This window comes from Otolemur garnettii, unplaced genomic scaffold (assembly GCF_000181295.1).
Source record: "Otolemur garnettii isolate 467f Iridium unplaced genomic scaffold, OtoGar3 scaffold00085, whole genome shotgun sequence".
NCBI lineage: Eukaryota > Metazoa > Chordata > Mammalia > Primates > Galagidae > Otolemur > Otolemur garnettii.
Window position 1 is genome coordinate 2,627,667 of NW_003852480.1, and position 12,521 is coordinate 2,640,187.

Here is a 12,521-nt window from a genome sequence, read left to right on the forward strand (position 1 = left end):
CTGATTTAGGTTTTGTACCTTTTCTCACTGGCCATCATGATTAGGATTTGGAAATGGAACAGAGGTAAATCATACACGTACCCCACCATTGTAATTCTTGCAACGAGTTTCCTAGAGCTGTGCTGCCCAGTTCAGTAAACACTAGCCACACATAGCAGGTGGGCCCTTGAAATGTTGGCTAGTCTAAGCGTGGCACCCATGGCTCAGTGGTTAGGACACCAGCCACATACACCGAGGTTGGTGGGATCGAATCTGGCTTGGGATTGCTAAACAACGATGACAACTACAACAAAAAAATAGCCAGGCGTTGTGGCAGGTGCCTATAGTCCCAGCTACTTGGGAGGCTGAGGCAAACAGAATCGCTTAAGCCCAACAGTTGGAGGTTGTTGTGAGCTGTGACTCCATAGCACTCTACCGAGGGGTGACATAGTAAGACTCTGTCTCACAAAACAAACAAACAAAAGAAATGTTGGCTAGTCTGAATGGAGATGTTCTCTAAGTGCAAAATTCACATCAGTTTTCTAAGACAAAGTAAAAAAAAATGAAGTATTTCATTAATAATTTTCAACATTGATAACGTGTTGAAGTAAGATTTTATTTACTAAATAAATAAAATCCATGTCACCTGTTTCTTGCTGTTTAAAATGTGGGTACTGGAACATATAAAATTATATGCGTGGCTCACATTATGTTTTTGGTGGACAGCATTTTCCCTTCAAAGTGCACCTTTGTATTTCCAGGGAATAATTTGAAAATGATTGTATTACATGATAGACTTCTAAAGATCAAATTCTTGAGTCCAGTTGTATTTGTAGTCTCCTAAAAGTTACTACTATATGTGAATATAAAAAAATTACCGTCATGGATACTAAGCATTCCCTCTTCTAAGAAAACTTCTCCCTAAGAAGCTTATTAATTTTCCTTGGAAATTCTTTAGTAATAAATAAAATACAGTCAACATTCATGACAATCCTCCTGGATGGAATGTGACTGAATCCTTTTAAGAACTGATATTACTTGGGTTTTGGGAGAATCAAATACACTCAGATTTTCAAGTGTGTAATTATTTTTCAAAAGAAAATCTGAATCTATGTCACATCAAGCCATGATATAAAGAGGTTTTGTTGTCCCCAAGAGATTGACTATTTTCAGAACTTAGGTGAATAGCTATTTGCAAGGCAGCCTTACTAAATATGACAGAAAAGAGGTTCATTTAAAAGAATCTAATTTAAGAAGCACTTACTCAGTGTCTTGTCTCTGTTCAGTATTAGCTTAACTGTATAAGCAAAACACAAAAGAAATTAAAGATGTGGTCTATTTCTTTAGAAGTCTGTCATCTGGCTCAGGAATTCCTCACGGACATTCTAACATTCTTGTATCTGATGAGATGTGAGGAGAGATTCATACCTTAAAAGAGCAGCAAAAGTTGCAGGGCACCTATGGCTCAAGGAATAGGGCACTGGCTCCATATACCCGAGGTGGTGGGTTCAAACCCAGCCCCAGCCAAAAACAAGTTAAAAAAAAAAAAAAGAGCAGCGAAAGCACTAAGTTTGAAAGTATTTATGAAAAAATGCAGATCCAAGGTAGCCTTGGCTAAATACCACTTCCACACATGTTCTTTTGTGGGACTGTGCATGGCTGGCAGCTGTTCTTCACTAAGTTGTGATCACGGCCATGCGTGAGACACAGGGACTGTTTTCACTGTACTAAAGGATAGCCAAGGGGAAAGGCCAACCATGGTTGTAGTCGGGGAGGTTCTGAGCTATAAGCAGTGAATAGGGAATCCTTCGGAGGCATTGTATAGAGTCAACTCTGTCCATCCATTACAGATGTTGAAGCATTTTCAGAAAAAGGGCCATTGTGGGAAATTTTTAACAAAACCGGCCTTTGGTTGGGGTCCTGAAAGAATGTAAAGGATTTGGCTTTTAGAGTTACAGGAAGGGTGTTTCAGAAGGGGAAATTGATATGATTGAGGGTACGCCAGGGTTTAAAGGGGGATTTGTCAGTAGAAGAGAGAATGCCTTCTTAATTTGAAAGCTAATTATTTCATAGATACAGTTTTCTAGCTGTTGCATTAATTTGTTCTAGAGTTTATCGTTCCCAAGGAACTTAGTAATAAGTCTACTTTAGAGTGCTAATTGCCTAGAGCGTTCAAAGAATTATCTACATTTTTAGGGGGTGACTGTAGGGTGAGAAGGGGATTGACTTTCTCTTGGGTAACATCATTATTTGCCATATGTCATTGTAGCTGAAGTATTTATCTTGGCTTCATGTTGTATGAATACAATGCAGTTGTCTATGAGCTTAGCAATTCAAATAGGATAGTGAGTCCTTTTAGGCTTTGTGTATAAAAATAACACACTCTGGGAGGCAGAGGCAGGTGGATCGCTTGAGTTCAGGAGTTCCAGACCAGACTGAGCAAGAGCAAGACCCTGTCTCTATGGAAAATGAAAAAATTAGCCAGATGTTGTGGTGGGTGCCTGTAGTCCCAGCTACTCAGGAGGCAGAGGCAAGAGGATCGTTTAAGCCCAGGAATTTGAGGTTGCTGTGAGCTATGATGATGCCATGGCACTCTTCTGAGGGGGACAAAGTGAGATTCTGTTTCAAAAAAAGAAAAAAATAAATACATCACATTTCTCTGAGCTTTGTACTTTTCCAAAGAGACTTTCAGATGCTTCCATTGAATATCTTTAACCACCCTCCAAGATAGACGGAGTATCATCATCACCCTTTCATTTATAGCTAAGGAAACTGAGGCTCAGAGAGTCTGAGTGTCTTTCCCCAGTCACATGGGTAGTGAGTGACGAGGCCACCAGATTTAGATCTAGCTCTTGCTGCTCGTCCAGGTTTCTTTTCCCTGGTATGACACCCTCTCTCAGCAGGGACACTGCTGACGGTGACTCCTCGTCTGGTTGCTGGCATCCCCACAGTTCCTAGTACTCAGCCGTGTCATGAGGAACTGACTCAGAGAAATGAGAGTCTGCTGATTCAGAGCTAAATACTTTTCCCCAACGTTTGATTTCCCAGCCTTCTCTTCTCATAAATTGATTTGTCTCAACACCCTCTCAGCTTTTTTAGTCCTTACGGTATTAGAACTTAAAGCACTTTAAGAGTCTTTCTCACTTTCAATAACTTATCAGCGACAAACATATTATATGGGAAGACTTTAATTTTAGCTACATTATGCTAGGTATTGCTGTCAAACCAGAACTGAAGAAAAACAGGAGAGAAGCATCTGCTGTCACTAACTTAACCTCTGCATAGATTTCTTTGAGTAATTTTCATTAACTCTGTTATTCTGTTACAAACATTGGTGATTCCATTGAATGGATTTGTAGCAGGCCAAGTATGTGTGGGGTACCAGTAAGAAGTCTATTTAGTAGGCCTGGCAAAACACAGGGCTGGGACTTGGGTGGTAGCTTTGGAAGCTTTCATGGAAGATGCTGTATGTCCGTTGGTCTGAGTCAAGAGGGAGCCAGAACCATATGTTGCAGATAAAACTAGTTGCTTGGCCTTAATATCACATACAGGAAACTATAATTGGAATTATTTATTCCTATGATTTAAGTAGTTTTATCTCCATATTGTAAGTATTTAAAAAACTTATGAATGCTTTTTTTTCTTCTTTTTTTTTCTCTTGCAGTTTTTGGCCGGAGCTGGATTTGAACCCGCCACCTCCGGCATATGAGGCCAGTGCCCTACTCCTTTGAGCCACAGGTGCTGCCCTTTTTTTCTTTTTCCCCCCTTCTTTTTGAGAGAGAGAGACTCTTGTTGTGTCTCCCAGGTTAGAGTACTGTGGCCTCAGCCTAGCTAATAGCAGCCTCAAACTCCCAGGTTCAAGCAGTCTTCCTGCCTCAGCCTCCCAAGTAGGTGGGACTGCAGTTGTCCACCATAACACCCAGCTAGTTTTTCTATTTTTAGTAGAGATGGGATCTGCGCTCTTGCTCAGGCTGGTCTTGAACTCATGATCTCAAGGGATCCTCCCACGTCGGCCTCCCAGAGTGCAAGGATTACAAGTATGAGCTACCACACCTGGCCTATAAATGCTTTAAAATGTAATAAATGTAAGAAAGAGACCTTTTTGTGAAAATGCTCTTCTCCTGGAAGACTCCCAGACCTGTTTGGTGGGGGCCCCAGGTATGTAACTTAACTTGAATGGAACAAGGCTTATGGGAAGGTATGAGGGAGAGAAGCTTTACCACAGAGGCTTTCAGGCTCAGCCATGGTGGCTAAAGCTTCACTTGTGGTTTTGGGCTTGTGAGCTGCTTCTAAATACTGATGGCATTTTAGGACTTGACTTTGATTGAACAGCTCTGTGTTGCATGCTGAGTAAGCCAGGCATCAACAACAGAAAGTACCAAAGCATCAACAGAGAAGTGGGATTATGTTATAGCTGTACATCGACATGGAAGGGAGATGGCCATAGTCAAGCGTGCATCACCCTGTATTTTTTCAGACATGCTTTGATGAATTGTACAATTTCCGTAAGAATGGGGACCATGTTGGTGGGGAGAGTGGGAACACTGAAAACTGCCACTGCTATAGAGCCATGTTCTGTCAGGTATGTTGAAAGAGAGTTTCTGCAACAACTGCTTAAGGCGCCTTCTGCTTTTCTGTGTAACTGGGTGCCTGATTGCATGACTTGCAGAGAGCAGGAGACCTGTGGGTGATTCCAGAGGTGATGGCCCTGACCAAGAGCTCAGCTTCCAACTTCTCAAACAGGTCTGGACTATTGATACCTTTCCTGGATCCGTATGCTCGTGACAGCCTGGCTTGAAATCACAGTGAAACTTTAGAAATTATGTAATTAACATTTTGTTGCTAATGTGTTCCTAATTTTTGGCAATCATAAAAATAATCCCGTGAAACATGGAGATGGGTTGTAAAAGTCACACACAAGGAAAGGAGATTGTAGATCTTAAGGATTATAGAGCTTAAGAAAAATCATGAAAGTCTTTATCTAAATAATTGGTTCTTTCATTGATTCTAAAGGGTGAATCATTTTATGAGACACAAAGACCAGCACTGCCCTTTTTTGTAAGCGGTGAGTTACGCTGCAGAGCCTCACAGCCTCTGGTTAACAGGCCTGACCTGGCGGCCTCTTTTTCGTGTTAATGTTCATATCATATGAAACCCTGCTTCCCTGAAGCCTACTCCCAGGGCTGCTGTCTCAGTGATTACGTTGGGGATTTCCTGGAGTTTCGTGGGCTTTTTCCTTATCTCTGTGTTGTCTGCATGCTGGTACTTGGTCAGATAGCTATTGAGTGGCACTCTTTCAGAGAAAATGTGATGGGTGTAGTTTAAAAATTGCTCCCATTGTTACGTATATTGTGTTGCTGCTTAGTACTAAACAAGTGCAAATTGTGGAGTTTTGTTTTATAGTTAGCTACTTTAGAGGGTAATAGCTGCAGTTACATACTCTTGCTGGCTTATCTAAATATTAATGATAGCAATTATGTTGAGGAAAAACTGAGTAGAATCCTCCCCTTACAGGGCAAGGGTTTTGCTTTTCCTTTCAGCTGAGACTGTTCCGACTCTTGACAGTTTCCTTATAATAAAGTCTGCAGAATTTTTAGAGAAGAAAGCAATCATCACTGGCAAGATTTTAAAAGAAAGTTTTACTTCATGTTTGTAAATAATACATGCCCATTATTGGAAAACTGGAAAATATAGACTTTTTAAAAAAGCGTTCTTAGTCTAGCTACTCAAAGGTATTCTGATATTTTTTTTCTACTTTTGTTTTTTAAAAAGCACACTTACTACCAAAGTGCATATACAATTTTGTATCCTTTTAACCTTATAACATAAGAATCTTTTTATGTCTCACAGATTTTACGAGGCCCTGTCACTCACTCAGCCTTTCCATTACCGAGTGCCTTCTGAGTGGTGGGTGCCAAATGCTTTGCTTTTCAAAGCACGGCGAAAAGGGAGCAGAAAATAATGGAGATTGTAACTAAGAACTGCAGGTCACCCCGCAAGTAACTGTTACCTGAATCTGAAAACTAAATTATCTCCCTGGTAGCTCTACATTTTAAGTTTAAGCAATAATCCTGGTTGGTTTTATTACACATTTAAGCTAACTTTATGTGGATCAAAAAAAAAAATCACTGTGCTGAGGAGTTTGTCCCCTGGCTAAAGTGCCAGGCCGGTCAGGGTGGAGAGTGCAGGGCAGAGAGGGATCCCGTGGGGTGGCTGGTGTGCTTGACTCCCACACAGGGCTTATTTACAGGAGAGTAGGTCAGGGTTCACGGCAAGGTGTCCGTCAAGACACATAGTCACCCACAGAGGACCTGACTGAGTGAATTAGTGAGAATGTAAACATTCTGAGTGGCGTGGGGTTTGAGATATAGGAGAAATCATTTATCAGTCAGTGCTGTCCACCTGCCTCCGCCTAAACTCTTCCCAGAACTGTCCACAGACAGACACGAAATAGTGGGCAGATGAGCAAGGTGGGGTAACTCATGAGCAAGGGCGCCCAGACTTCATTCATGGCTCTGCTACTGACAAGCTACATCCTTGGGCAACGCTTCATTCTCCCTGTCTGTTAAGATGTTGCCACTCTCTACTTCCTGTGATTAAATGGAACACGTAGAATGCTGCCTAGCACATAAAGTAAGCACCCGGTGGATCTAGCTAACCACAAGAATTGTCTACTCTGTACGACTGAATTTGTTCATTTTGCCAAATTTCCTGAGCACTGAGCTTGTCAGTTGAGTGTAAATGGCATAGGACAGGTATATCTTTTTTTTCTATTGCGCACTGATCTGGCATAGTGAGGGTGGGTTGTTATTTAGCTGTTGGAGGAACGATCCATGGTCACATCTTTGCAAACAGCCATATAGCGACCAAGTTTATTTCAATCCTGGATCTGTCTCTAAAGCCTGTTCCCTTAAAGTACACTGCTTCAAAAATGCTCTGATACCCCCTTTCTTTAGTTCACTCTAGCCGAGGATAAGGGCTCTTATGGGGTTTTGTTTTTAATAAACTTCATTTTGAATTATACACACAGAAAAGTATGTGTATACTTCTTGCTGAGTGTTCACAGCACCAGTACTCACATGAAGAAACAGCATCCTAACCTTGTGTCTCCTTCAGGTACAAGTCTTTGAAAATCACTGGTAGAAAGGTTCATGCTCAGATGTTGTTGGGCACAGAGGAAGAAGGAGTTACCCCAATAAAGAGGACCTCAGTTGTGGTGCTGTGGATCATAACCCCTCTCTGCTGCTCCCTCCCTCCCGCTTTCTTCCTTTTTGCTCATTAAGGTAATGTGAATAGGCAGAGAAAGTTTTTTTGATAGAAAGATTGATTAGATAAGAATAGTTAGACTGAACTCTTTGGGGAGCTATATTAGCCTTAGTTTTTTCCTCTTTTCTAACTCAACTTAATTGTGGCCTTTGAATTACTTTTTCATTGCATATTACCATCCCTGCTTTCTAGCATATAAAATGTAGTCAGAGGAATACAGAAATGCATGAATACTGTGAAACTTTACTGACTTTAATTCTTTTAACCCTACGTCAGGCTTGGGACTGGGCTATTCTTCAGATGTCAAATCTTGGATTGGAGGTGGGTCCTGAGAGTACTATGGTGGAGAGATTTAGAGGGAGAGGAGTCTGGGTACAACAGGGAACAGAGATTTTGGCTATGGGCAAAGAGGTTGGGCTTGTGTTTTGAGTACCAAATATTTGCCTCCAATGATCTAAAATACTTAGGCCACTTATTGACTAATAACTTGGCGCTCAGTACCTGGGATATGAGATTGCAGACAGTACAAATAGCAGCCTAAAAAAATTGAACCAATAATTCTCTCTTCCTTCCACGTCACATGGATTCATCCTACTTTCTTCTGTTTTCCATCCTGACAGTGTTTTATTAAGTTCATCTGTATTCTGAATGGATCAGTGGTGGCAGCAGCAGTTCCAGTCAATAGATTGAACTGCAGGTGGAGTGTGGGTGTCTAGTCAGTGATTGTAGACACTTTTGTAAATGTGTAAACTCTGGACAACCCAAATTATTTTCTGTGATGGATGAACTTAGTGTGGGAAATAGAGAACTTGGCCATGTATAAAGTTATGAGAAAGGTTGATGGATAAATTGTAATAGGCATATTATTTGATATTTAAGAGCAGGGTACCCAGCATGATAATGAAAAGCAGTATGAAACCTGTATGAAAGTATAATTCCACTTCAGGAAGGAGAAGATAGAACAGGGAGGTTGGATTGAGGGAGAGAAGGTGTAAACACACCTTCTCTTAGTTACTCTCTCAGCTGCTCTGATGTCTCAGAACAAAGATTGTGATGATACAATTACTATTTTTCCATTTACTGCAGAAATTTCAGAGCTCCCATTTAAACAAGAAGAAATTTGGGGTCACAGTACCATAGTTATGGTTTTGATACACATTTCTCCTTTGTAACATTTTATCAGGTTTTGAAGAATTAAGGGTTATTGAGCAGAATAACAGAGGAAATGGCATTTTCACTTTTAAAAAATCTGAAAGTCCTTTCTGTTAAGATACAGTAGTCACATTCACAAGATGTTAATTTCCTACCTATGTGCCACAGCACGCTAGTGTGCCCCAGTAGGACTTTAAGTGTGTTGTGAAAAATTTTAAAGATTGTTATTTAAATTATTTTCAAAAGCAGTTTAAAGCACAGTAAGTATATTCCTTTTTTAAAATCATTTCTTTGATCAATATAATTTAAGTGTGCCACGAAAGTTTAAGTTGAAAAACGCCAGTCTATAGGAACTTGTACTATAGTGAATGAGAGGGAAATGGACCAGTGGAGTGTGAGTGTACAAGCACTGATCAGAGTGTACTCACTGGACTGCTGGAGAAGCCCGCTGCTTATTGTAGATAGGTACATATCATTGCTTTTTTTTTTTTTTTTTGAGACAGAGCCTTAAGCTGTCCTCCCTGGGTAGAGTGCCGTGGCATCACAGCTCATAGCAACCTCCAACTCCTGGGCTCAAGTGAGTCTCCTGCCTCAGCCTCCCAAGTAGCTGGGACCACAGGCGCCCGCCACAACGCCCGGCTATTTTTTGTTTTTTGTCATTGTTGTTTGGCGAGCCCGGGCTGGATTCGAACCTGCCACCTTAAGTGTATGTGGCTGGCGCCCTAGCCACTTGAGCCACAGGCACCGAGCCCATATCATAGTTTTAATGCAAATGTTTAGTGTTATTGAACTAATCAGAAAGTATCTGTTTGGCATCTACCATGGTAAAACCTATAGGATATACAAAGATGAATGTCAAGACCCAGTTTTTATATTCAGAATTTATATTCCAGTTAGGATCATGAGACAGACATATGCACTATTATAAAGCAATTGTTAGGTGTTTAAAATGTGATTAAAAAATATTATAGAGGCATGGGTACGGTGGCTTATGCCTGTAATCCTAGCACTCTGGGAGGCCAAGGTGGGTAGATCACTTGAGCTCACAGATTTGAGACCAGCCTGAGCAAGAGCAAGACCCTGTTTCTACTTAGAGAAAAAAAACTAGCTGGGCATTGTGACAGGTGCCTGTGGTCCCAGCTACTTGAGAGGCTGAGGCATAGGGATCACTTGAGCCCCAAGAATTTGAGGTTGCTGTGAGCTTTACTACTATAGCACTCTAGCCAGGGTGACAGAGATCCTGCCTCCAAAATAATAATAATATAGAAGAATTCAAGACCAAAAGGATCTTCTAGCCTAGGTTATCAGGAAAGTCTTCTTGGGGAAGATGAAACTTTTACTATGGAAGTGATTCTTAACCTTGTGGAACTTGTTAGAAATGTAAATTCTCAAAGTCAACCTCAGAAGTGCTTAATCAGAAGCCCTGAGGATAGGCCCAGCCAATTGTGTTTGTGTAAGCTAACATTTGTACACTGCTTCACCAGGGATATGGGGGTAAAGTGTGCTGGCTGAAGATAGGTGACAAAGGAACTGACAGTCAGTCCTACAGATGAAGGAGGCGCACAGAGGGGGTGAGAGTGTCCTGTGCCATTGGGTTTAGTTTCTGTTTCAGAGATTGCTTTCTGAGTGCAGTTAGATACTTATTTCATCCAAATGTCCTCTGTGAGCATGTTATCATTTTTATCTCCTATTATTCTCATCATCTGAAATGTTTGTACCACCTGGATGGGGAATAAAATTTGCATGTTTATAACATTTTTTTGAGTCTCTGGGAAATGTAAAAGCCATGTATATTAGAATGACTGAACAGCTCCAGGGCTAACGCTAGGTAAAAGTATGTACAGAATAGATGTTTAAATAGGGAGTTTATGTTCTGTCAGATCCTGGAGAAGTGCTATTTAGAGATTTAAGTTTTAAAACTAAAACTCATCTTTTATATATAAGAAGTGGGATGTAGTTCCCCAGCACTTCCACTACATAGTTTATAAAATTCCGGGTTTAGGGAGCATTTTCAAAGCCCCCACATTGAGCCCATACTTTGATTTCTCCTGTGACTTGGAGAGCAGCTAAAGCTTAGGTAAATTGGAGGATGGGGCACCACTTACTAGGCGGGCCAGACGGTGCTGAATGGAGGCTCTGCCTTCAGCCTTTGCTCACTGAGCTGCCTGATGTGTGCAGAAGTAATCTTCTGATTCTTTATTAAAAAAAGAAAGTGACTTTTAAAGACAGTTCAAGGAGAAAAAAAGAACCTATGATCAGCCTGTGGTCATGGCAGTTAAGCTTTAAGTCCAAGATGAATTTCCCTTCATGGAAAAATGAAGTGATTTTTCTTCTAATTGGTTTCATCTTGATCCCATCAATTTAGCTTATGACCAGAGAAGTCCAGTTGTTGTCATAGGTGTGTTACAATCTTTTTTCTCAGAGAGGGTATATTTAAGATCTTTCTTGGGGCTTCGTTATGAAGGAATTTTAGGAGTTGCATATGTAATAATGTCTTAAGGGAACTGAGAGCTCTTCCATGACATGGTTAATTTTTCTCTCACTTGTGGATTAAAATACGTGGCTGCTGTATGTCGAGATAGATTTAAAACTTCCTGAAACCAAAGAGCCAGCTAAGTGTTCATCAGATTTTAGAGGTACAGTAATGTTTTCTTCAGCCAGATTACAGGGCTGGGAAGAGGAAAAAGAATAGGGGCCATCCCTTGTAGTTTTGTGTATCAAGATTTTACTTATATTACAGGGACTTAGGGTTTTTATTTCTAATAAAATGTTTTCTTCATGAACTTATACAATCATATATATATTATATATGCCATAGTGTCATAGCTCACAGCAACCTCAAATTCTTGGGCTCACATGATTGTCTTGCCACATCCTTCCAAGTCCTTGGGACTACAGGCGCCTGCCACAACACCTGGTGAGGGTCTCACTTTTGCTCAGGCTGGTCTGGAACTTGGGAGCTCAAGTGATCCACCCGCCTCAGCCTCCCAGAGTGCTAGGCTTACAAGCATGAGCCACCACACCTGGCCTTCAGCTGCTGTATTCTCATATTTAAGATGAGGTATGTTTAGGGTCTAAAGTCAAAATTGAACTGTTTTTGTCCTTGGGTTCCACTAGTTCAGAGCTTTCTCAACTTGGATATGCCCAGGAATTCAGCTTAGGAGGGTTTATGGCTTCTTATTATCATTATTATTTTTTCATATCAATTGTTTTTCTTGGATTAAAGGAAGGCTATGTCCCTACTCTGTGCCCCCCTGCCCTCATGGTACTTACCATACATTATTAGTCCTACATTTGGCTGTTGTGGGTAACCACTCCTCACTTGGTATGGGTAGGATTTTGCAAGGTTGCAGAGTAAGACCTATCAGCTGACACTTGCTCACATGACAGCCATTAAAGAGGGTGGTGTGGCCAATGTCAGAACAACCTTGCAGCTGAAGGCAAGTCACTGCATTTGCCCAGAGCCATACCAATAGGTCTTGTGACCAATTAATTGACTGCTATCCAATCTCCAGCTAGAGAGGACAGATGGAGTGAGTCATTCTAAGCTGCTCAACCTGTTGAGTGTTTTGTCTTTTGCTAACTGGAGTACAAGCTTAGGAACAAAAGTAGGAAGGGAGATTTGGACTCGTCTGTGTTTATAATGAACTTGCAGACAGCGTGTTTTATAACTTGATGGATGCATCTGACTTCCTAAATCATTGGCAGGCTTAATTTACGTAACAAGTCAGTGTTCTCTCCCTCCTTTTTTTTTTTTTAACTTTTGAAAGAGGAAATTAGTAGACTGCTGCCAAATAGTTTTCTCACATACTATGTAGGGAGTGCAATGATTGTTTAGAACTGCTGGTCACTGTGGATTATCCCTCAAATAACAGAGGAACTTCAGGATTTGTGTCCAAGTCCATGTTGATGATGGTCAGGATAAACTAGAAGAACGTCAAAGATGTGCGGCGGCACAACGAAGACCACAAGCTGGCCAGGGGGCTGGCAGGATTCAGCCAGATGTGGGAGTGATGCTGTTTCTGGCGCTGGGAGGATTTACAGGATGCTTTTACCCACAAAGATTCGAAAACCTGCGGAGGTAGGAAGCAGCACTGATCACAAGGGACTCGACGACAGGTTTG

The 12,521-nt window shown here is 41.2% G+C and overlaps 1 protein-coding gene across 4 annotated transcripts in view; it reads left to right on the plus strand.

The window, feature by feature from the left end:
• The window catches only part of FNIP2 (folliculin interacting protein 2), a 134,301-nt gene that overhangs the window by 24,093 nt on the left and 97,687 nt on the right, over positions 1 to 12,521 (plus strand). The window contains exon 1 of one of the 4 annotated variants that reach the window (XM_023516020.1): positions 11,891 to 12,516. The exons of 2 other annotated variants lie outside the window; for them this stretch is intronic. In XM_023516020.1, the coding sequence (XP_023371788.1) occupies positions 12,341 to 12,516 (176 nt within the window). In that variant the 5' untranslated portion in view covers positions 11,891 to 12,340. Of the gene's footprint in view, positions 1 to 11,890; positions 12,517 to 12,521 lie in introns of those variants that run through there. One more of the 4 variants, XM_003794694.3, reaches the window with a different exon arrangement.